Source organism: Garra rufa, chromosome 7 (assembly GCF_049309525.1).
Source record: "Garra rufa chromosome 7, GarRuf1.0, whole genome shotgun sequence".
NCBI classification, from domain to species: Eukaryota; Metazoa; Chordata; class Actinopteri; order Cypriniformes; family Cyprinidae; genus Garra; species Garra rufa.
In genome coordinates this window covers 20,663,479-20,690,647 of record NC_133367.1, presented here as the reverse complement: position 1 = coordinate 20,690,647, position 27,169 = coordinate 20,663,479, and the positions used below count along the sequence as shown (strand labels likewise).

At 31.8% G+C, this 27,169-nt stretch overlaps 2 protein-coding genes across 2 annotated transcripts in view; both read left to right on the top strand.

The window, feature by feature from the left end:
• plcd4a (phospholipase C, delta 4a) overlaps positions 1 to 2,738 on the top strand; it is a 28,480-nt gene extending 25,742 nt beyond the window's left edge. Inside the window, exons 14-16 of the mRNA XM_073843832.1 lie at positions 5 to 137; positions 1,284 to 1,433; positions 1,522 to 2,738. Of these exons, the coding sequence (XP_073699933.1) occupies positions 5 to 137; positions 1,284 to 1,433; positions 1,522 to 1,640 (402 nt within the window). The 3' untranslated portion in view covers positions 1,641 to 2,738. The remainder of the gene's footprint in view (positions 1 to 4; positions 138 to 1,283; positions 1,434 to 1,521) is intronic.
• A 3,316-nt stretch (positions 2,739 to 6,054) lies between these two features.
• LOC141338293 (ribosome biogenesis protein SLX9 homolog) overlaps positions 6,055 to 27,169 on the top strand; it is a 31,470-nt gene continuing 10,355 nt past the window's right edge. The window contains exons 1-3 of the mRNA XM_073843833.1: positions 6,055 to 6,354; positions 6,498 to 6,624; positions 22,553 to 22,618. Of these exons, the coding sequence (XP_073699934.1) occupies positions 6,172 to 6,354; positions 6,498 to 6,624; positions 22,553 to 22,618 (376 nt within the window). The 5' untranslated portion in view covers positions 6,055 to 6,171. The remainder of the gene's footprint in view (positions 6,355 to 6,497; positions 6,625 to 22,552; positions 22,619 to 27,169) is intronic.

The window sequence follows — 27,169 nt, the reverse complement described above, 5'->3', positions numbered from 1 at the left end:
TCAGGTAATCAGCGGCCAACAGCTTCCGAAGGTAAACATCAAGGAGGGCTCAATCATCGATCCCCTCGTTCGGGTGGAAATTCACGGCGTACCACTGGACCAGGCCAAGCAGGAAACCAGATACATTGACAACAACGGTCAGTTAAAACGTATAGGACGGAGTTGTGTCTAGACTGAGAAAGCCTAGACGCTGTTAAGCCAGAGATCTAGTTGCGTTCGAAAGACTGAACAAACCTGAAACAAACCTTGTTTTCGAACAAATGGTTTCGGACATACGCTAACATTCACAGTAAATGTAGAATAATTATACACATATTATATACAGTTGAAGTCAAAAGTTTACATACAGCTTGGAGAATCTGCGAAATGTTAATTATTTTACCAAAATAAGAGGGATCATACAAAATGCATGTTATTTTTTATTTAGTACTGACCTGAATTAGATATTTCACTTAAAGGAGAAAATAATAGTTAAATTTATAAAAATGACCCTGTTCAAAAGCTAACATACACTTGATTCTTAATACTGTGTTGTTATCTGAATGATCCACAGCTGTGTTTTATTTGTTTAGTGATAGTTGTTCATGAGTCTCTTGTTTGTCCTGAACAGTTAAACTGCCTGCTGTTCTTCAGAATAAACCTTTTTCAGCATGTTTGTGTATTTGAACCCTTTCCAACAATGATTGTATGATTTTGAGATCCATCTTTGCACGCTGAGGACAACTGAGGGACCCATTACAGAAGGTTCAAATGCTCACTGATCCTTCAGAAGAAAAAAACGATACATTAAGAGCTGGGGGTGAAAACTTTTGAAATTGAAGATCAGGGTAAATTTAACTTATTTTGTCTGAAACATGTAAGTATCTTCTGTAGCTTCTGAAGGGCAGTACTAAATGAAAAAATGTGATATTTATATTCAATTAGAAAAATGTACACATCCTCATTCCAGTCAAAAGTTTTCACCCCTGGCTCTTAATGCATCGTTTTTCCTTCTGAAGCATCAGTGAGCGTTTGAACCTTCTGTAATAGTTGCATATGAGTCCCTCAGTTGTCCTCGGTGTGAAACGATGGATCTCAAACTCATACAGTCGTTGTTGGAAAGGGTTCAAATACACAAAAATGCTGAAAAATCAAAGAATCCGTAGGACCTGAAGGACTTTTCCGAAGAACAGCTGCCAGTTTACCTGTTCAGGACAAACAAGGGACAGTTGACTTAATTTTTAAAAGGACACATATTCAATTTACTATTTCAGTTAATATCAGGTACCTATTTGTCTTTGCAGGTTTTAACCCAGTATGGTACGACACGCTTCAGTTCACAATTCATGTCCCTGAATTGGCGCTGGTGCGATTTGTTGTGGAAGACTATGATAAAACATCAAAGAATGACTTTGTGGGACAATTCACTCTCCCTTTCACCTGTATTCAGCCAGGTACGTCTCCATTCCACCAAATGCATCAAAAATTGATCATACGTGGAGCTTTTGTTAAATACCAAGCACGTTTTGTTCTTCCTTGTAGGATATCGTCACATTCATCTCCTGTCTAAGGACGGCACCAGCATACCTCCTTCCTCGCTATTTGTTAATGTCCGAATAACTAAAATAATAGAAATACTAAAACATACTAATACCAAATAACTGACATACTTAATACTAAAATACCAAATACTAAAAAAAAAAAAAATGCAACAATTTCAAGTCTTCCCAGTCAGTTCTTGTTTGCAGAATGCTTATGTTTTAATAAATACAGTAATAATGTACTAAAAGGTAAAGGTAAAGTTGTGTTGCTATAGATTTAGTTTATTTGCACGCCAAATAATTTTATAGATATTTTATTTACTGTTATTAAGATTTGTGTGATTGTAGGGAGCTGTATCTAAATATAACTTCAATGAGATACATATATTTGCATAAGGAATGAATCCTATTTTGGTTTGTTTTAAGGACTAAAATATCGATTTTTTTCTTAAATATACACACCAAAATATAATTTTTGTCTTGTTTTCCAGCACAAATATACCATTTTTAAATTAAGATACATCTACTTTTGAGATATTAAGTCATGTTTTCTGAGAAAAAAACTAAAATCTTAATTTAGGAGTGTTTTGATATTAGTACTGAAAAACAAGACAAAAGTCATATGGATATTTCATATGAGATTCACCCAATGTTATTTTTACCATGCATGGCAAGTCTTTACGTCTTGCTTTGTGCATTTTACAAATAATTCAATAGAAATTGTTTAGCTTTCTTAATTGTATCACTCCATTTCAGTAGTACTTACAGTGGTGTGTGTGTTAACTGCTCCTTTGGAATAAAGTACAGAGAGAATGGGCTCCAGGGCTCAATTACAATCTTACTTTGGCCCCGGAGTACCTCAGGGGCCAGACTCAGTTACACAGAGATACAGAAGGAGGGCGGTGAAAATTACCCCGTCTGTTCCCACCTCCACCTACCGGGATACAGTATACCATCGTATACATGTCAAAATACATATACTTTTGTATGTATAAGAGAACTTAAAGTAGATTATTCGAAATCATCTCAAGACATTTGTTAAATCAAATGTATGCTGCTGGACTAATAGTGTTATATTTTTGTATTTCTAAGCTGCGTATGAGCTGGATCTATATACTGTTTTTGTATTATTGTTCAGTAACTATCTGTAAACTGTTTCGCTTGTGTATATATGTACGTATGTATTTATTTGCCATATTCATCAAAGAATAAAGATAATTTTAAAAGGACTTACTGTTTCCGCTGTCAACACAGGTTCCAATACCATATTACAAATGAGAAAAAAACAACTTTACGCCGCTGAGTTAAGGCTGAGTAAAATTCAGAGTAAACAGGCAATGCTGCATGATAAACTGATTAAAATTACATTATAATGTCTCAAAAATACATTGTATGGGTCAAAATTAACAATTTTTCTTTTATGCCAAAAGTGATTAGGATATTAAGTAAAGATCATGTTTCATTAAGATATTTTGGAAATTTCTTACTGTAAATACATCAAAACTTAATTTTTGATTAGTAATATGCATTGCTAAGAACTTAATTTAGACAACTTTAAAGGTGATTTTCTCAATATTTGAGAAATTCCAGAGAAATTCCTCAGATTCCAGATTTACAGAATAGCTGTATCTCGGCCAAATATTGTCCTATTCTAACAAATACATCCATACATCAATGGAAAGCTTATTTATTCAGCTTTCAGATGATGTACAAATCTCAGTTTCCATTGGTTTTGTGGTCTAAGGTCACAAATGGTAATTAATACGCCAAAACACCATGGTTAGTACACTTTTACTATAATAAAACCGTGGTTAATTTTCGTAAGGGAGCAAAAAATGAACATTATGTGAAAACGGACATTTCTTGTCATCATGTTCGATTGAAGTTACATTTCTTCTTACTTTTGTCATCTGTTATGTGTTTTATGTTAAAATTTGTGTTGTTTGTTTAAGGTTTACAGTTGGTTGGAAAACTATACCTCAACATTTTCAAGGGCAGACAAGCCTTTTCGGTCTGAGGAGAAGTTTTGATGGAACTCATCTTCCATTTCATTTTTACTTAGGGTCTTTACAGACAATGTTTAATGCTGCTCAGAGGTGGTATAAATGCTGTTACACACCAAATACAGCTATTTCTTGAAATCTTGAAAACTGTCAGAGCTGGCTTAATTTTGTCTGGCTTTTAAGCAGCATTAGATTTTTACACGGAATTTTGAGCAGGCACAGACCAGCCTTTATGAAAATTAACCATAGTTTTTTTTACTACAAATAAGACTAAAAACATGGTTACTACAGTTAAACTATGGTAACAACAAATTAACCATGGCTTTGCTACACTAACGATAGTTTAACCATGGTATGTGTGATAAAACTGTGATTTATACTGTACAAAAGGTAATTAATACGGCAAAAAGAAATTAATCAAATGATTCGAGAACGCGCACGAGAGTGTGTAGTGAAGAGCGTAACACGTAGTAGAAAGTAAAGTTTCTTTTAATAAGTTTCCACAACACAGGTTTTTCACAGGCAGACGGCAGGAACACACGTACACAATCCTAAAATAAAATGTTATGCCTTATTTTTAGTCTAGTTTGAAATTTACCACGAACACACTACAAAGTCCCGAAATGAATCCCGAACTGAATCAAATGATTCGCGAACACACTACAAAGTCCCGAAATGAAGGAAATGATTTGTGCACACACTTTAAAGTCCCGACATAAATCAAATGATTCGCGAATGCGCACATAAGTCACGAATTGAATCTAATGATTCGCGAACACACTAAAGTCACGAAATGAATCAAATAATTCGCGAACGTGCACCGAAGTTCCGAATTGAATCCCGAAATGAATCTAATGATTTGCAAACGTGCACCGAAGTCCCGAATTGAATTAAATGATTCGCGAACCTGCTCCAAAGTCCCAAAATGAATCAAATGATTCGCAAACACACTATAAAATCCCAAAATGAATCAAATGATTCGCGAACGCACACCAAAGTCCCGAACTGAATCAAATGATTCGCGAACACACTACAAAGTCCCGAAATGAAGGAAATGATTTGTGTACACACTATAAAGTCCCGAACTGAATCAAATGATTCGCAAACACACTACAAAGTCCCGAAATGAAGGAAATGATTTGTGCACACACTATAAAGTCCCGAACTGAATCAAATGATTCGCGAATGTGCACCGAAGTCCTGAATTGAATCAAATGATTTGCGAACGCGCACCAAAGTCAACTTCCAGAAGACGGATACGAAGGAAAAGGTAAGCGCTATAAATTACGATACTTACGGTGCGTTAACTATTAAAATCCTAAAATAAAATGTTATGCCTTATTTTTAGTCTAGTTTGAAATTTACCACGATAAACTATACAGTATTCACTTTTCAAATTAACTTCAACCGTTGTAGTTGACTGCATGTCACTTGCACTTGATTATGCTCATACTAGCCTAGCCATATTGTGAACTTAAAAATAAATCACTATATAAACTTTTAATTAGGCCGAGTGCTATGTTATGTGGTTATTTATTAATTATTAATTTTATTTTTATGCTTCGTGGTTTACTTTTAGTTTTTCAAGCCATGTTGTACCTCCGACGCTATTTGAAACCTTGTTTGTTTTAATGATGTGTAAATTCGTTGAATCACCTGTGTAACAAAAGGAGGCATACGTAGGGAGGTGGGTGCTTTTGTTTTTCCTCAGTTTTCTCCTGTTTTGAGGCTAGTAGGGAGGTAAGACTATGTTGTTTATTTTATTCTTTATTTTGAGTAGGAAAGAGATGTAATGCGGTAGATAGTTTGAGTTTGGTTAATTATTTAGGCTTTTCCCCCTCCTGAAGTTTTCAGTTTATTTGTCTCCTATTAAAGGAGTAGTTAACTTTCAGAGCAAAGATTTACAGATAATGTACTCACCCCCTTGTCATCTAAGAAAGAAGGAAAGAAGGGTCTTAGAAGGAACAAACTAATTCCTTGTGAATAGTTAAACTATGGTAACCACAAATTAACCATGGTTTCCCTGGTGAAAAAAACAGCTAGTCATAGCTAGTCAGCCGGCTGGTTTTAGAGGGGTTTTGGCCACTTTTCAGGCTGGGAAACCACCAGCTAAAACCAGCTGCTTCCAGTTTAAACCAGCTAAGTACCAGCCTAGGCTGGTATTAGCTGTTTTTTTTTCAACTGGATTTACCATAGTTTAACCATGGTATTTGTGATAAAACTGTGGTTATAATGTACAAATGGTAATTAATACGCCAAAAAAACATGGCTAGTACACTTTTACTATAATAAAAACCGTGGTTAATTTTCGTAAGGCAGCGTATGGCAGATTATGTAAAACGTAAAAACGTAATTACTTTTGTCATCTGTTATGTGTTTTATGTTAAAAATTAGTGTTTGTTTAAGTTTTAAACTTAGTGGGAAAACTATACCTCAACATTTTCAAGAGTAGACGAGCATCTTTAGTCTGAGGAGAAGTTTTGTCGGAACTCATCTTCCGTTTCACTTTCACTCGGACGGACAATATTAGCTGTAACACCAAACAAATTGTCAATTTTAACACGTGCGGGATTTTTGCTGAATGTTTGCGCGCTGTATAAACGTAGGCATCTTATCTATATAGATTAAAACACTTATACCGTGACAGAATGGTTGGGAAAATTAAACGGGCCCGACAGAAGCTGCATCACGACGCTGTAAAGCTGCAAAATGAGCACGAAAACAAACCCACGCTGGGTAATCTGGAGAAGATACAGATGAAGCCCATTCAACTCACAAAAACAGATGCAAAACTCAACACATCTGACAGCAGTTTAAACGATAATTCAAAGGTATGGCCATTTGTTTGTATTGTTGTTCATTTGGTATATTCACGTCAGTGTCGTATATTGTATTCCCAGTGTCATTTCTCCTCAGATGACCTGCTCTAAATTAGATATTTTTTTTATTCTGCTTCATGTGTTTTTCCACGTAGGCGTTCAGTTTTCCCGCAGGAGTTTTTGCTGGAACTAAAATCTCCCCTGAGTCTTTAGTTCAAACACTAAAGATTGATGAACCATCAAATGTGACCATAAACAAACAGTCTGCAGGAGAACAAAAAGGTGAGATTTCTTTCTTTCTTTTTTAAAATCTTTATATTTTAAAATGTAATTTATTCCTGTGATCAAAGCTACATTTTCAGCATCATTACTCCACTCTTCAGTGTCACATGATCCTTCAGAAATCATTCTAATATGTTGATTTCCTGTTCAAGAAACATTTATCATTATTTTTTCTGAACTTTCTATTCATCAGAGATTCCTGAAAAATTCTACTTGGCTGTTTTTAACGTAATAATAATAATAATAATAATAATAATAATAATAATAACTGTTTAATCAGAACATTTGAATGATTTCTTAAGGATCATGTGACACTGAAGACTGAAGTAATGATGCTAAAAATCCAGCTTTAAAGTCTCAGGAATAAATTACATTTTAAAATATATTAAAAACAGTTATTTTAAATAGTACAAAAATGTAAAACTTCTAAAGATTTTAGCTGTGCTTTGGATGAAAAAAATGCAGGCTTGGTGAGCAGAGACTTCTTTGAAAATCATTAAGAATCTTACTGTTCAAAAACTTTTGACTGGTAGTGTATATATTATTAAATAAATAAATAAACTAGATTTTATTGTATTGTAAATCTTTTTTTTTTTCTTTTTTTTTTTTTACATTTGAGTCTGAAATCAGGCTTTTATTAAGTTTTTAAAACTTTTATTTTGAGTTTATTTAAAAATGTAGGTAATTTAATTTAGATTTTTAAAAATGTGTTATTAATATTATTTTTTACTATAATAAAGTATCAGAATCACACAATATTTTTGCATTTAAATCTGAGCACTTTATCTTTTTGTAATGCCAAACAGAAGAGTTATACTATTATATTTATATAGTATATAATATTTTATTATACTTGCAAAAGTTTTTGCTTTTAATTATACCATTAGGTTAACTGAACGTTACATATTCAAAATATTCAACATATTTAAATATAAAGCAATGTAAAAAAAAAAAAAAAATGTTTATTCTATTTATAGGTCATAATCATTGAATATTAAATATTTATTTTACTTTTACTAATATAATGCCATTATATATTTTTTTCAGATTTGCTTTTAGTTATGCAAGTATTTAAACAAAATAGTACAAGTATTTATTTAATTTATTGATTTTAGTGCATACTCCAAAAATATTATTATAATACATTTTTATTATTGTAAAATAATTATTGTTAAAATTGATGAATGCCTTTTCGTCTTTTATTGTGTAAAACAAAGAAAAGATATAATGCGGAATGAAGAATAAATGTTTTATTTATTATTTAATATTATTTTATTATTTAATAAGTGTTCTAATGCATTCTATTTATAGGCCATAATCAGTTAATATTCATTTGACATGGTCTATTATAATATTTGCATTTTTGTTTTGCACAGATGTGTTTTTTTTCCACCCACACACATGTATTTCAACTGAATATTACAAATATTTAATCTTAATATGTACTCCAAAATATATGAAATATAGTTTTGTAATATTATAATTCATAATATATTATGTTTTGCATTTGAATCTGTAATTGCATTTTTATGATTCTGACAAATGTAAAACAAAGAACTTATAATGCAAAATGAAAAAGTTTATTCTATTTATAGGCCATAATTTATCGTTTATTTTGTTTTTAGTATTATAATACTATTTAATATCTTACATTATACCATAAATATAATATTTAAATGCAATTATAATAAAGATTTTGAGTATTTAAATGCATAATCTTGTTGCCAAAAATGCACACACGTTTGTGGCCACAAGATGGCAGACTATAACAGTTTTTTTAAGTTGTGTAAAAATCTATTATATTTTTTTCTAAATTGTGCATAAGAAACAACTGTAGCATGTATTGAACGTTGGATTTTTACAATCAGTGAACAAAGATTTGATTTCTGCTGTAACTGTAAGATCCAGGCTCTGAAAAGTTGTTGGTTCGAACCCTGGAAGTAAGCGAGAAGCAAAGTTGAAGCAGTGTAATGAACATATAATGTGATGGGATGAAAGTGAGAGTGTTTTTCACCTCGCATGTCCTCTAGTTTTGATTGGTCTCTATAAATGTCATCTGTGTTTGAGTATTGAGGTTGGGTAAGGAGGGCTGTTCTATTCCTGGCTGTCTGCAGTATAAATAACTCATGCGTGAACGTCACAGCGCTGCTGCATCAGTGCATTGACGTGACCGCTGACTCCACCGCTGCTCACGCTAACAAATCTCACTTTCTCCTGAGGAGAACTTCAGGACTGAGAGATGAGACGACTAGTAAAGCTGGAAGACTATGATTATGACTATGATTATGATTATTAAGATTATGACTCACTGTGGCCTAGGCTACTATAGTAGTCTTGATATTTCTGCAGAGTACAATACAGTGTACGTTTACTGTACTTATTATGCAGACTTAGTATGTGGGTGTTTCTTGAATTCTTGGCAGTTTTGGTACTGTAGACTTTTTTTAGAAACTCCCTAAAGCATATTTGTTGTGCTTTTAATATATTTGTATTTGTTCAGTATTGGTAGAAGCAAAAAAAAAAATCCTTTAATTTCCTTCACATCTGAGAATATGTAATGTTTTGTCTTGGTTTGTGGTGGAAATGTCATTTCATTGTTCATATCTAGCATTTCATGTGTCCTAAATGCACAACATCAGCATAACTTTATTTTACTCTTCATTTAGATAATACTATACAAATTCTTTTCTTATTTTGTGATTTTTTCTATTCTTTTCAATTAATCAATATATTATTTTACTAATATCAATTACTTGTTTGAAAACGTATTCATATTCATGAATTAGGAGATATTTGAGAACAATATTTTTTAAATAAATTATTTATTTTTAATAAATAGTTTTTAAAATAAATAATTTAAATCTATTGAATACAAATTTATTTTTAATGTAAAAATGTTAGTTTTTATTAAATGTGAGTATTTAATATTCTGGGTTAATTGTTTTTTTTTTTAATTAATTGTTTTTGAAAGAAGTCATTAAAATTGTTTTAATTAAATTAAAATAAATGATATAAAATACAATTTTTTTATGTTTAAATAATTTTTTATATATATATATATATAAATGAATCGGACACACACATGTAATATAAAAAGGTTTTATTTTAAGTGTTTTAATCAATTAAATTGTTACATTTTTTAAAAAATAACTTTTTTTAAGATAAATTAAATTGTTTTTTATAAAGTTGTTTTAAAAAATATTTAAATGATTTTAATTAGATTTTTTTAAAAAATATATAAAATAGAAAATATATTTTTAATTGTTGTTCATATATAAATCACATTTTATAAAATGAAATTATCCTTCATTTATTGTTTTTAAAAGAAATCATTTATAAAATTAACATTTATTTTTAATGTTTCAGTTAATAATGATATATAAATGAATATAACACAGAATTGTTTTTAAAAGAAATAATTAAGAAGATTTTAAAGTGGAAAAAATTTAATCTAGAATACAAATTTATTTTTAAATAATATTCATATATAAATCACAGACACGCACACAAACATTCACATACAGTATATAATTGAAAAGAATAAAAAATGACTTATTCTTAATAAAAAATTATTTTTATTAAATGTAATTTAATATCCTTGAATTATTGTTTTTATTTTTTAAAAGAAATTAATAAAATTGTTTTAATTAAATTGGAAAAATGTATATATAAAATACAAATATTATTGTAGAAACCTAAATTTTCTGTACAGCTGCTTTCCACGATTTGTATCGTGAAAAGCTCTATACAAATAAACTTTTTATTTAATTGAATTGAACAAATGTATTTTTTTAATGTTTAAATTAATATTCATATAAATTAATCACACACACACACACACACACACAGAATGTTTTTATTTTTAGTATTTTAATAAATTCAAGTGTTTTTAAATAAATTTGTTTTTAAAAGAAAGAAGTAGCATGATTTTAATTAAATAAAAAATATATGTAAAATACAAATTTATTTTTAATGTTGCAATTATTCATATATAAATTAATCACACACGCACACAAACAATTGAAAAGAATAGTATTTAAAAATATATAATTTATTTTTTATTAAAATATTTTTTTATTAAATGTCCTTGATTTGTTGTTTATTTCAGTAAATTAAATAGTTTTTAAAATAATTTATTTTTATTGTTTAAATTAATATTCCAAATATAAATGAATCTCACACACACACACACACACACACACACATCTATATGTGTATATAAATATTCAGTCTGAGTAATATATGTTTTGTTTTTAAATTTGTGTTATTTATAGGTTTTGTACATTTAACAAATAAGCAAATATTTATATATAATATCCTTTTTTTGTATGTGCTTTGTAATCAGTCAGACAATTAAAAATAAATGTTTTATATATTACAATTAAATTTTTTTTATGTTTCATTTATATAGTTTGAAGATCTAGTTAAATGTGTCTCAGTTGTGGCTGCGCTTGAGCGAGGTTAACTTAGAGGATGGATGTGCCCGTGGCACTGCTTTGACAGAACGAGATCTCTCGTCTCTTTAATTGGGGGTATCGGTGTCTCGGCGTGACCTTGGAAATTCACCTCCTTCACCTCCAACTCAGCTCCCCAGACGCCCTGCCACCTCTCTTCACAACGCTGGCGGGACGGGGAGATGAAGTGCAAGTGCAGAGGGGCAGGAAAGGGCAGCCTGGTTGTTCGGTCTGCTCCTAATTGGCGGTGTCCGTTTCAGCCAGCTCTCTGAACATGATGCTCTCTCTGGAATGGATGTGGTGGGAATGATGGATTTTTTTCCCTATCCCTGGTTTGCGGCAAACAGACGGATGCAGAGGCGAGATTGGGTTTCCAGCATCAGGAGTGGTGCAGGGAGATATGAGGGTCGGAGATCCCTATCGGGCAGATACAGCAGAAAAACACCTATGTTGTTATTTCTGTGGTGGATCGACTCGCTGACGGGGTTGTTTCTGATCTGAGAGCGGTTTAGTGATGGCTTTGAATGGTTGAAGGTGTGGAAACTGCTTGTGGATCAGGCAGGGACTGGAAATTGGCAAACAAATGTCTTGAAATAGTTTTGATTTTTGCATTTTTAAACTGGTTTGCAAATAGCAGATTATGGTCGTTTTGAAATTGGTTTTAAATTATACTTTAAGTGTAAGTTTCAAAGTCATCATATTTGAAGGAAAACTGTGATGCTCAAGACATCTAACATGTTTCTGCAGCCTAGCAGGACGTAAATCTCAATCCATTCAACGCTGTTGTGCAAGGTTTTTTTTAATAGTGTCATTAAATATTTTTCTTTAACTTATAGGTTATATATGTTCATCAACAACTAAAAACCAAAATCCAATCTTAAATTAGCTAGCATCTACTGAGTTATATCTAAATTAAATTCACTATCTATCTGTCGTTCTATCGTTCTGTCCATCAATCTATTCAACCCTGTTACCGAAAATCATATATATCTATCCGTCCATCAATCAACCCTGTTAGCAAAATTTGACCAAAAAAATCATATCTATCATCTATCTGTCTATTCAACCGTTACCAAAATTCTACCAAAAAAATTATATCCATCCATCATTATTCAACCCTGTTAACAAAATTCTACCAAAAATGATATATATCCATCCATCCATTATTCAGCCCTGTAAGTCTACCAAAAAAATCCATCATCCATTATTCAACTCTGTTACCAAAATTCTACCAAAAATGTCTATTGTTCTATCTATTCAACCCTGTTACCAAAATTCTACCAAAATATCATATCTATCTATCCATCTATATATCTATTCATCCCTGTTACCAATATTCTACCAAAAAACCATGTCTATCTATCCATCTATCTGTCTATTCAACCGTTACCAAAATTCTACCAAAATATCATATCTATCCATCTATATATCTATTCATCCCTGTTACCAATATTCTACCAAAAAACCATGTCTATCTGTCCATCTATCTGTCTATTCAACCGTTACCAAAATCCTACCAATAAATTATATATATATCTGACCATCTGTCTGTTCAACCCTATTATCAAAATTCTACCAAAAAAAAATCCATTCTTCCATTATTCAACTGTTAACAAAATTCTAGCAAAATTTATATCTGTCTATCGTTTTATCTATTGTTCTATTTTTTTCAATCGTTACCAAAATTATACCAAAAAATCATATCTATCTATCATTCTATAAATATATTCATCCCTGTTACCAATATTCTACCAAAAAATCATATATATCTATCTATCCATCTATAAATCTATTCATCCCTGTTACCAATATCTACCAAAAAACCATGTCTATCTATCCATCTATCTGTCTATTCAACCGTTACCAAAATTATACCAAAAATATCTATCTATCTATCTATCTATCTATCTATCTATCTATCTATCTATCTATCTATCTACTACTGTCTGTGTCTATTCAACCCTGTTACCAAAGTTCAACCAAAAAATATCCATCCATCCATCATCCATTATTCAACCGTTACCAAAATTTGACCAAAAATTATGTCTGTCTATCGTTGTATCTATTGTTCTATCTTTTCAATCCTGTTACCAAAATTCTACAAAAAAATTATATCCATCCACACATTATTCAAACCTGTTACCACAAAAATATATCCATCTGTATGTCTATCTAGTATTCAACCCTGTTATCAAAATTCTACCAAATAAATTGTCAGCCCTGTTATCAAACATTTTACATTCCATAAATGTACTTACTCGATTTTACTTGTGTAATTGTGGTAAATGTATAATATGCTATATATAATATAGAAATATATATATATATATATATATATATATATATATATATATATATATATATATATATATATATATATATTTCTTATTTTGTTCTATGCAACTTTTAATGCAATATGTTAATGAAATATGTTAAGATAAAATAATGTTAAGAGTTTCAGACTCCCCCTTTTTCACATCATTGTCATTTTCCCAATGGCATTTGTGTAAAAACAGTTGTTTACATTGTGCTTATCATATCATTGAAGGATGCAGAGGCCCAGGGCATTTGTGTCTGGACTTTACATGCAGGTCTTTCTGTCAGAGATTGTCAGTCTGGAACAAATAGGATAGTAGGAAAATGTGGGTTGCAGGACATGACGTTTATCTCTCTTATCGAGGTCTCCTTTCCAGACACGTTTTCAGAGGACAGAGCTCATTGTGCAGTTTGTCCAAAGCTGTTTCATGCCCATATACAGACAAAAACACACAGACGTCTGTGCGTGTTCATAACGCTGAGTGAAAACTTGTTTTGATGTGTACATGACACGTAATCGTTCAAGACTCACAAGTAACTCTCATGTTATTCTCTTGAGGCTCCTGCATCAAATCTGTCCAGTTTCAGCTTTCCTTCACAGGAAGATGATGGTCATTTGAGATGCTGTTTCTCTTAGAAACACACACACACACACACACACACACACACACACACACACACACACACAACAGGGCAGTCATCTCAAAGTGATTGACGCATACAAAATAGCAGACATAAATGCACAGAAATGTGTGCTGCTCATGTGGCTACATTTTTCCAATTGGATTACAGATGTTGATTCACTTTGCACGGCTGGGAAATTAGTGAAAACAGTGTTTCGTATTAAAATTTGGAAAAGCACATACAGATATATATGGAAGCTCGTTTCCAACACTGACTAATAAAGGTAATTGTGAATTTTTTTTGTCTCACAATTCTCACTTTTTTCTTGCAATTGCGAGTTTACATCTTGCAATTCTGACTTTTCTCACAATTGTGAGATATAAGTCCAATGTTGAGGAGGAGGATTGATGATTGATTGAGCACTGATATTTTCTTAGAATTGAGAGTTTACATCTCAAAACTCTGTCAGAGTCTCAAAAAAAGTCAGAATTGCAGTATATAAACTTGCATTTGCGAGAAAAGAAATCAGAATTGTAAGAAAAAAGTCTGAATTGCGATATATAAACTTGCATTTGTGAGAATATCAGAATTATGAGAAAAAAAGTCAGATTTTCGAGATATAAACTCACATTTGTAAGTCAAAATTCCGAGAATAAAGTCAGAATTTTTAGATAAACTCACATTTACAAGAAAAAAGTCAGAATTGCAAAATAACTCGCATTTGCAAGAAAAAAAAATCTGAATTGCGAGAAAGAACTTCAGAATTTTGACATGTAAACTCACATTTGCGAGAGAAAAAAGTCAGAATTCCGAGAAAAAAGTCAGAATTGCGTCATAACTTCCATTTGCGAGAAAAAAGTCAGAATTGTGACATATACATTTGCAGTTGTGAGAAAAAATTTATTTTGCATTTGCAAAATACGCATTGTCATGCGTATCTCATCAGTAAAGCCGGGTCTGTGATTAGTAGTAAATCTCCATCACGTGCGTTCAGATGGCGAGGTATTTAAAACACTGAGCCGTAGATCACTGAAAAGCTACGCAATATCGCTTGCAAAATCGTGGATGAATCGCATTCGATTTTGAACGCGATATTGCGTAGCTTTTCAGTGATCTACGGCTCAGTGTTTTAAATACTTCGCCATCTGAACGCACGTGATGGAGATTTACTACTAATCACAGACCCGGCTTTACTGATGAGATACGCATGACAATCGCATGCGATTTATCGCGCAGCCCTATGCGAGATATAAACGTTCATTTGCTAGAAAAAAAATCTGAATTGCGAGAAAAAAGTCATTTTGAGATATAAACTCGCATTTGTGAGAGTCAAAATTACGAGAATAAAGTCAGAATTTTTAGATAAATTCACATTTGCAAGAAAAAAGTCAGAATTGCAAAATAACTCGCATTTGCGAGAAAAAAAATCTGAATTGCGAGAAAGAAATTCAGAATTTTGACATGTAAACATACGTTTGCGAGGAAAAAAAGTCAGAATTCCGAGAAAAAAGTCAGAATTATGAGATATACATTTGCAATAGTGAGAAAAGTTAGAATTGCATTTGCAAAAAAAAAGTCTGAATTCTGAGAAAAAAAGAGAATTGCGAGAAAGTCAAAATTGTGACATCACAACTCACATTTGCGAGGAACAAAGTCTTGCAAATGCGAGTTTATATCTCAAAATTTAGACTTTTTGCAAGAAAAAAAGTCAGAATTGCAAAATAAAAACTTGAAAAAAGTTGGAATTGTAAGATATAAACTCGCATTTGCAAGGGAAAAAAGTCAGAATTGTGAGAAAGTCAGAATTGCAAAATAACTTCAATTTGCGAGGGGAGAAAAGTCAGATTTGCGAGATATAAACATGCATTTGCTAGAAAAAAAATCTGAATTGCGAGAAAAAAGTCTGAATTTTGAGATATAAACTCGCATTTGTGAGAGTCAAAATTACGAGAATAAAGTCCGAATTTTTAGATAAACTCACATTTGCAAGAAAAGTCAGAATTGCAAAATAACTCACATTTGCGTGAAAAAAAAAATCTGAATTGCGAGAAAGAAATTCAGAATTTTGACAAACTCACATTTGCGTCAGAATTCAAGAAAAAAGTCAGAATTGCGTCATAAAAACTTCCATTTGCGAGAAAAAAGTCTGAATTGTGAGATATAAATTTGCAATTGTGAGAAAAGTTAGTTGCATTTGCAAAATAAAAACTCGCATTTGAAAAAAGTTAGAATTGTAAGATATAAAGTTGCATTTGCAAGGGAAAAAAAAGTCAGAATTGTGAGAAAGTCAGAATTGCAAAATAACTTGCATTTGCGAGGGGAGAAAAGTCAGATTTGCGAGATATAAACGTGCAATTGCGAGAAAAAAGTCTGAATTTTGAGATATAAACTTGCATGTATGAGGAAAAAAATCAGAATCGCAAAATAAAAAGTCAGAAGGAACGAGGAAATGTGCGAGGAAATGATTAGTTATGAATTTATTTGGAAAAAATGATATTTCCTTAAACTAATCTAACACTGAATGTAACAAAAAAAATTCTAAAAATATGGTTTTACAAATCTGTAATTGTGATTATTGTGATTTAAAATATGCTTTATTTTTTTGTGCAAAACATAATTTATACATTATTTCTTTTGTTTGTGCAATGATATGTGACCTCATGTGCTTCTGTCCTCTCAACCCCACCTGCTATTTCCCCCGTGGCGGTACTACTGTTAAAGATACAGATGTTGATTTTGACCAAAAAGCTCAGCTTAAAATTTATATGTATTCAGAAATGAACATGAACAGGCAGGCGAGAGAGGTCACTGAGGTCAGCAAGGCTGTCAAACCCTCCCGTCTCTCAGTGACTGCATCTCTGCAGAGCTGTGAAGGCGTTTTTCATGATCAAATATCTCACACAAACACTCTTTTGTGTTGCTCGGCAACCAGAAGCTTGTTGAGCTGAGTTTTTCCCCTGGCGATGGGAATTGCAGAGGTCGACTCATTTTCATGCGCTTCTCAGTTTAACGCATTTGTGTTATTTTTGGACAAGCGGTCAGTTAAACAGTTTTTAGACTGTTGCACAAGGCAGTTTATGTTGTTTCTGTGGTGATTTGATTCATAGTGATTCAATTATTACTAGTAATTAATAGCATGTACTATGAATTACCCGAACAGTCAGATTGTTATTATAATATTAAATTATTAATAACAACTGAATCATTTTTAATAAACATCCAGTTTGCATTTTGGAATTTTCAATGCTCTGTAATATACTCATTGTTATTACAACAGTAATTATTATTCATTTAGACTAATAGTTGGAATATTATCATACAATTAATTTATTTATAACCATTTTATGAATCTCCAAATGTGCATTCTCTGAAAGTGAAGTTATTAATTATATTAACAGTAACACTGTTATAACAATAAAAAAAGGTCTTTTTAAGTTCCGATTTTCTGAAAGTGAAGCACGTAAAAATGATTTTAATGCACAATTATTTAAATATTATTATGAATTATATGAACAGTTGAACTGTTATAACAATATTCAATTATTAATAACAATTTTGTCTTTTTTATTAAACAACAAAATATGCATTTTCTGAAAGTAGCATGTAAATCTTGACATTTTCTATTTTTTAATAGTCTGTATTTTGCTATTTTTATTAGAATAATAATTATTATTCATATATTAAACAATTGGAATAATAAAATTTAATTATTAATATAAATTTTTATTAAGCATCCAATGTACATTTTCTGAAAGTGAAGCATGTAAATCTTGTGAAAATTGTATTTTTACAATGCACAATAATTAAATTGTTTTAATAATTGTTGTTGGTGTTGTTATTATTAATTATTGACATGATTGTTTTTTCAGTGCACAATAATTTAAATAATATAACAATATTATTATTATTATCAATTATAGTCAAGCACGTAAATCTTGTCATTTTCTATTTTTTTCAATTATCTGTATTTTAAATATATTTTATTATTAATAATAATTGATTAATTATTCATTTATACTAACAATTATACTAAAATTATTAATAACAATCATCCCAACATGCATTTTCTAAAAGTGCACGTAAATCTTGTGATATTTTTCTTTGTTCAATGCACAATAATTTAAATATTATTTTTATATTTGTTATTATTTTTATTAATTATATTATCAGTTGCATTATTATGACACTATTAAATGATTGGTAACATTTTTTTTTTTTATTATTATACACCCAATGTGAATTTTCTGAAAGTGAAGCCTGTAAATCTTGACATTTTTCAGTTTTTTTGTAATGCTCTGTATTTTAAATATTTTTATTAATAGTAATTTTCAATAAATATAAATAACAATTTGTTGAAGCTCTGAATGTGCATTTTCTGAAAGTGAAGCATGTAAATTATGTGAAAACAATTTTTTTAATGCACGGAGATTTCAGTATTATTTTGAATATTTATTACTATTCTTCATTATATTAACAGTTGTTAATGACACTATTAAATGATTAATAACAATTTAGTTTTTTTTTATTAAACACCCAATGTAAATTTTCTTAAAGTGAAGCCTGTAAATCTTGACATTTTTCTGTTTTTTAATGCTTTGTATTTTAAATATTTGTATTAAAAGTAATTATTATTCATTTATACAACAAAAATGGAATATTATAATAAAATTAATTCATTAATAACATTTATTTGAAGATCTGAATGTGCATTTTCTGAAAGTAAAACATGTAAATCTCGTGAAAGCTGTATTTTTTTAATGCACAGTGATTAAAATATTATTTTTAATATTTATTACTATAATTATTATTAGTTATATTAACAGTTGTACTTTTATGACACTATTAAATGATTAGTAACGGTTTCGTTTTTTTATTAAACACCCAGTATGAATTTTCTGAAAGTGAAGCCTGTAAATCTTTTTTTTTTTCAATGCTCTGTATTTTAAATATTTTTATTAATAGTAATTATTCATTTATACAACAAAAATTGAATATTATAATAAAATTAATTCATTAATAACAATTTTTTGAAGCTCCGAAATGTGCATTTTCTGAAAGTGAAGCATCTTGTGATAAATTTATATTTTTTGATGCATGACGATTTAAATATTATTATTATTATTATTATTATTGTTATTAGTTATATTAACAGTTGCACTGTTATGACACTACAAAAATATTAATAACAGTTTAGTTTTTTAATAAAATATCCAATATGAATTGTGTGAAAGTGAAGCCTGTAAATCTTGACATTTTTCTGTTTTTTTTCAATGCTCTGTATTTTAAATATTTTTATTAATAGTAATTATTCATTTATACAACAAAATTTGAATATTATAATAAAATTAATTCATTAATAAAAAAATTTTTAAGCTCCGAAATGTGCATTTTCTGAAAGTGAAGCATGTAAATCTTGTGATAAATTTATATTTTTTGATGCATGACGATTTAAATATTATTTTTAATAATATTATTATTATTAGTTATATTAACAGTTGCACTGTTATGACACTACAAAAATATTAATAACAATTTAGTTTTTTTTATTAAATATCCAATATGAATTTTCTGAAAGTGAAGCGTGTAAATCTTGACATTTTCTGTTTGTTTGTTTTTTCAATTCTCTGTATTTTACATATTGCTATTAATAGTAATTATTCATTTATACTAACAATTGGAATATTATAATAAAATTTATTCATTAATGAAAATTTTTTTTTGGACAACTCTGGATGTGCATTTTCTAAAAGTGAAGCATGTAAATCTTGTGATAGGTTTTTTTTTTTTTTTTCAATGCAAAATAATTTAAATATGATTTCATTAATTATTTTTTCTGAAAATGAAGCACGTAAACCTTGTCCATGACATATAAAAGAGGTTTATTTGTGGTTTGACCTGAGTGGTCTGTGAATGACCTCTGTCAGATGGAAATTACGCTGATCCACTCACATATAGATTCCTTGCTACACTCGATCTGATCCCCAGAGGTCAGCACAATCGTTAAATACACACAATATGCTCTCTCTGATAAGACGTCACCAGCCGGGAACAGGATGTTGCATGCAGTTGAAACAACAGACATCCTACAGTAATCTACACACAATCCCACAGCCATTAATATTCACTTTAGATTCAAAATAGTGACTTTTTATGTCATTTCAGAACATCTTTTCTCCCTCAGTTAGTTTCAGGTTTACATTAGAAAGTTAACCACATTGCTAATGCAGTTTCATGTCATTTTAGAGTGTCTGTGTGCGTTTATGAAGGGCACAGTGATGTTGGAGCACATTAGTGATCTCAGCAGTGCAGTTCCTGCTCATTTCTGTCGGGAACTGAACCTGCAACCTTTGTGTTTCGCAGCCACGTCCTTAACTGATTGGCTGCCGCGGCGTTATTTTGACAGGTGCATGGAGTTCATGCTCTGCAGACAAAACAAAACCCCAATGAACCAAAACAACTGCATTTAGATCAAAAATAAAACCCTCTTCAAAGAATCATTTGAAAGTCTTATGCATTTGATCTGCTTTTTTAGTTTAAACCACTGTTGTTTCTGCTATCTAAAATTAAAACTATTATAATAGTGTATTGATTTAAAATAAAGCTTAAATAAAATAAAATATAAATATCAGATAAAAAACTTAGCTTCAGGTTAAACATTTCTAACCTTAAGAAATTAAAAATAGGTTTCACCAATTAAAGGAAGCTAAAATAATTGAAATATAAATATCAGATGAACGGTTTTAACATCAAAGTGTTTTAACTGTCTTGAATTGTTTAATTACAATAAAATTCAAATAAAATAAAATAAAATATGAGAAACTTTATTTTTTTTAAAGATTAGAAATGCTTAAACTGAAACTATTAAAAAAGGGGTTTCATTAATTAAAATAAAGTTCAAACAAAATAAAAATGTAAATATCAGATTTAAAAAAAACTTTTAAGATTACAAATGTTTAAACAGAATCTTAAATAGGTTTTATTAATTAAATAAAGCTCAAATAAAATATAAATATCAGATAAAATACCTAAACTTTATTTTTTAAGATGTTTAAACTGAAACTATTAAAAAAAGGGGTTTAATTAAATAAAGCTTAAATAAAATAAAATATAAGTATCAGATGAAAAACTTAAGATTAAAATGTTTAAACTGAAACTATTAAAACTAGGTTTCATTAATTAAAATAAAGCTGAAATTAAAAAAAGAATTGTTTAACTGAAACTATTAAAATAGGCTTTATTAATTAAAATAAAGCTCAAACAAAATACAATATAAATATCAGATTTAAAAAAACTTTAAGATTACAAATGTTTAAACAGAAACGGTTAATTAAAATAAAGCTCAAATAAAAAAATGTAAAAAGATGGCAAACTTTATTTTTTAAGATAAAAATTGTTTAAACTGAAACTATTAAAAAAGGTTTTATTATTTAAATAAAGCTCAAATAAAATAAAATATAAATATCAGATGAAAAACATTTTTTATGATAATGTTTAAACTGAAATTATTAGAAATAGGTTACATTAATTAAAATAAAGCGGAAATTAAAAAAAAATTATACATGAAAAACTTTACTTTTTAAGACAAAAATGTGTTTAACTGAAAACATAAAAAAAGGCTTTATTAAATAAATATCAGATTAAAAACCTATACTTTTATTTTTTTAAGATTAGAAATGTTTGAACTGAAACTTTTACAATTTTTAGCTAATTTATTTAATCAAATTTTTTCTGCGAATTTATTTATTTTACATGTTTCCATTTAATGCTTTTCAAATTCCCTCATGGCATTTTAATATTTATATTTTATTTTAATTTGTGTTTCAGTGTTCTCATGTGTTTTTATCAATTTTTTGCCCCTTTTTATTTAAGGACTCCTTATTTTATGCATTTTATTTTATTTGAATGTACTTTATTTTTATGCCTTTTGTAATATATACATATGTTTTACACATTTTAATGTTTTATTTAATGCTTTATTTTTAATTATTATTTTACTATATTTATACTTTTCATTTTTTTTAGTTAACATATCTATTTTTTTATTGTACGCTTTTATTAAAACCCTGAAATAAGTTGAAGTGTAAGTATTAAAATTACTAAAAAAAAATTAGAAAATAAATAAATTTAAGCTCAGTAGACAATAATAAATGAACTAAATAATAATTAAATACTAAAATAACACTGGTTTAAAAGTACTATTATTTTCCCCATTTTTGATTATATGCCTTTCTGTAATATTCTACTCATTTTTTTTTCTTCAACTTTTTATGGGTTTATTTTATGTCATTTTATTTAAATGTTTTATTGTAAAGCTTTTTTATTTTTATGGATTATTACTTTTAGTTTTTATTTTTTGCTGCATTTTCTAATCAAATTGCATTGCATTTTAAAATAAATAAAGCTTTTTCTCTTTTCTCCTTTTGAGAATACTGATCATTAATGTTTCAATTTTATTTTTAAGTGTTTGACCGCATTAAATGCGTAAAATCTTTGTAAAATGAATCAGTATTGATCCATATGTTTTTGTTTTTCAGTCACAGGAGAAAAGAAACAGTCGAAGAAAGAGAAAATGAAGGAGCGCAGGGAAAGATGGCTTAACAGTAAGTATTTTTTCACCTTCAATTCTTCCCTTTCCCGCTAATATCATCAACCGTCCTGGAGAACACAATCCAGAAACGCTCACGTGAGGCTATTTCTTTCATTCTCTGATGGGTCGACGGGAACTTCAGAGATGGATATGTGGGGATCATTAACGCCACCGCCCCGATTCTGACGCCTGTAATCGCTCCGGCCGATCAATGCGGCGTGTAACACAAGCTGCGTCCGAGGTGATTATAATTAGGATCTAATGGGGCTCACGGCTCTAGCCGAAACCCAAGCCTCAGACTGCATGTCGCTTTGGCAGGAAATTAAAAAGGGGGGAGGATTAAGATGTTGATGGATTCGGAAAACCCAAAGACCTTCAAGGTCTTAAAGGATAACTGTTGCCAAAATGCAACCTGGGCTGTTTTTTTTTTTTTACTGTAAACGAGACAAACTTATATCTAAAAGCATAATTACGACAAACGGGCCGTTTTTGAGATTGACCGTGATTTCGTTTTGTGGTCAGTGAATGGGAGTACTAGGGGCATAACTTTGAGTGCATCAAAATCGATATTTTTACAACACTAAGAAGGCTCGACACACCATGAAACTTTGCTCGAAGTATCGCCTGGGTCTCTACACATGAACTCCAGCATTGAGAACATTGTTTGTGTACTGTTATGACCCGATGTCTAGGGGTCAGACGCGCACACATGTAAGTGACGGGATTCCAGATACTACAAATCACCAAACACTAAATGATAAAGTTAAATCATTTATTAATGAAAAAGAATTAGATAAGAAAAATATATATGAAGAAATGGAGCATTGGTTTCAGGATGACCCAAGGCCAAAATAACAAACAAAGCCACTAAGAAAATAAATCATATAAATAACCTGTAAATAAAGAAAATAAAATTACAAATAACTTCCCTTCCTCCCTTACCAAAAACACATCGCAAAAAATGATTCAAAAATAAAGGGCAGGTCACCCCTACGCTCCAAGATACGGTAACAGAATGCGGACACTAAACAAATCAAAAGAAAACATTTAGCGGTCCATTGTAGCACTGGAATCCGGAGCTCCACACGCCTCGACGCACACGCTTAGAATGAGCTCGCCATGTTTCAAAAACACCGCCCTTTTATCAGCTGGCTCCAAGTTCAGCAATCACGTGATCCATCACTACACCAATGGGCCACCTGCACACACAAAAACACATGCACATACACAAAGCAAATCGCGCAGATGCGAGGAACGTAACATCCCCACACACAAAGAAAAATCAACACAGTTGATTTTTATTTTTTTTATACAAATTCAAAAGAACGAGACAATGCATCTGCTAATACGTTTTCCTTACCCTTTTTATAACAAATTTCCAAGTTAAAATTTTGAACAAATAAGGACCAACGCATAATTCTTTGGTTTGCATTGCGCATACGGGCCAAGAATACCAGAGGATTGTGATCGGTAAAAACCCGCACAAGATTAGGATTTGATCCAACGTACACTTCAAAGTGTTGCAGTGCCAAAAGCAACGCTAATGCCTCTTTCTCAATTGTGCTATAGTTTTTTTGGTGCGATAAAAACTTTTTCGAAAAATATGCTACAGGGTGCTCAATTCCATCAGCATCATCTTGCAGAAGAACTGCACCTGCACCCGTAGCACTGGCGTCAACGTCAATTTTAAAAGGACGTGAATAATCCGGAGCGGCCAACACTGGCACACTACACAGCAAAGTTTTAATAGCATTAAAAGCGTGCTGGCATGCCGCATCCCACACAAACTTTTGAGACAAACGAAGCAGGTCAGTTAAGGGTAGAGCAACATCGGAAAAGTTTCGGCAAAATGCTCTATAATAACCAGCCATGCCGAGAAAACGGCGAAGTTCACGCCTGGTCTGAGGCACAGGAAAATCAACAATTGCTTGCACCTTTTGAGCAACAGGACGCACTTGTCCTTGACCAACCTGTCTCCCTAAATAAGTGACAGTGGCCTTTGCGAACTCACACTTTGACAGATTTAAGGTGAGAGAGGCATCACGCAACCGTGTGAAGACAGTAGTCAATGTGTCCACATGCTCTTGCCAAGACGACGAATAAACCACAATATCATCCAAATATGCTTTACAATTCTGTACCCCTGCTAGCACGGAGTTCATCAACCGTTGAAATGTAGCTGGCGCGTTACGAAGTCCGAAGGCCATGACCGTATAGTTGAGGAAGTTATCAGGAGTGACAAATGCGGCTATCTCGGCTGCACGTTCGGTCAAGGGAACTTGCCAGTAACCCTTCAGAAGATCTAACTTTGTCACAAACTGCGCCGAACCCACATTGTCAACACAGTCCTCCATCAACGGTAAAGGAAACGAATCAGGCTTTGTAATCGCATTTACCTTACGGTAGTCAGTGCAAAAACGATGCGTTCCATCGGGCTTCGGAACCAGCAAGCAGGGCGAACTCCAAGCGCTCGAACTGGACACAGCCAAACCATTCTCCACAAGATATTTCACCTCAGACTCAATGATCTTTTGTTTAGCTGGGTTCACACGATATGCATTCTGTTTAATAGGTGGATGATCATATACCTCAATATCGTGTTTAACAACAGTAGTCTGTGTTGGAACGTCAGAAAATAAACACAAAAATGAATTAATTAATTTCACAACGTCTGCACTCTGAACGTCACTTAAGTGCAACAAGTGTGAGTTCAAATCAGACAAGACTGCAGAGTTATTCAGTCTAACACTGGATGTGGGCATACTTCGCAAACACAGCTCATCATCATCATCATCAGTACGGGACAATGGCACCACCGAGATAGAAGCGGAAGGAATAATAGAGCTTTTTGACTCTTTTTCCTCTCCTCGCACAACATAGCGCTTGATCATGTTTATGTGGCACACTCGAGTTTTTCGCTGTCGATCAGGAGTGCGAATGATGTAATCCGTGTCGCTGAGTTTTCGCTCCACCACATAAGGTCCTGAAAACTTTGCCTGCAACGCAGAGCCAAGAAGAGGTAACAAAACCAAAACTTTGTCTCCCTTCTCAAACGAACGAGCGGTTGCGCGTTTATCAAAATGTTCTTTCATTTTGGACTGCGCATCCGACAGAGCTGACTGAGCAAGCTCACAAGCTCTGTGAAGACGTTCCCTAAAAGAACTAACATAGTCCAACACGTTAACGACAGAATGCTGTTCAGACAACCAATTTTCTTTCAAAAGCTTAAGCGGTCCACGCACCGTGTGCGCAAAAACTAACTCTGCGGGACTAAAACCGAGAGACTCCTGGACAGTTTCTCTCACCGCAAACAAAAGCAATGGCAGACCCTCATCCCACTCCTTCTCTGACTCAGTACAATAAGTGCGTAACATGGTCTTTAAAGTCTGGTGAAATCTCTCCAGACTTCCTTGAGATTCCGGGTGATATGGACTTGAAACAATATGCTTAATGTGCAACTGAGTTAAAATCTGATTGAACACACGTGACATAAAGTTCGTTCCTTGGTCAGTCTGAACGACTCTCGGAAGGCCAAATGTTGAAAAAAATCCAACAAGAGCTTTAACAATCGTTCTCGCTCTCAACGAACGAATTGGTATAGCCTCAGGAAAGCGAGTCGCAGCGCACATCAGCGTGAGCAAATAGGTATAACCAGATTTTGTTTTCGGTAGGGGTCCTACACAATCTAAAACAATACGGTCAAATGGCTCACCTATAACAGGAATTGGTTTAAGTGGCGCCGGAGAAATAACCTGGTTGGGTTTTCCAACCATCTGACATGTATGGCAAGATCGGCAGAACTTCGACACATCCGAGTTAATACCAGGCCAAAAAAAATGACGCATCACGCGATAACGTGTCTTAGCTACACCCAGGTGACCAGCACCCTTATCATGAGCAACAGACAATACCTGTTCTCGAAAACATTCAGGAACTACAATTTGAAAAATCATGTCACACCCTGACTCATCTGCCACAGACGGCGTCCATTTGCGCATTAAAACTCCGTCTTCAAAGAAATAACCAATTGATTTAGTTTCAATTACCTCTCTCGTGACAGCGACCTCCTTACAATGAGAAAGTGACGGATCTCGTGCTTGTTCAACGATAAAGGACTTACGATCGACGGACAATAACACATCAATGGAATTACTTTCAGCATCAGTGCCAGGGGACAGCGACTTCAAATCAGACACTTCAGGCTGCAAGAAAACAGAATCAAGTGCGTCTCCATCCATCAAAAAACTATCAGAAAGATCAACAACAGTAGGGAATTTTCGTGACTGAGCTCGAGTGATAGCACAGGCAGGGAATACAGTCAACACTGCCGCGGGATCTTTATTAAAAACCGGAGGTTCATCGAACGGATTATCCACGACTTCGGGAAGGAGATGGACCTTTCCACCTGCCAAGTCATTCCCAATAATCATGGAAATTCCCTCTATAGGTAACTCAGATCGCACCGCTACCTTCACAAAACCAGTTACTAGTTTAGATTGAAGGTGCAACCTGTGTAAAGGGACCTTCACAATTCCCATCTCAATGCCTTGAACTAATACATTCG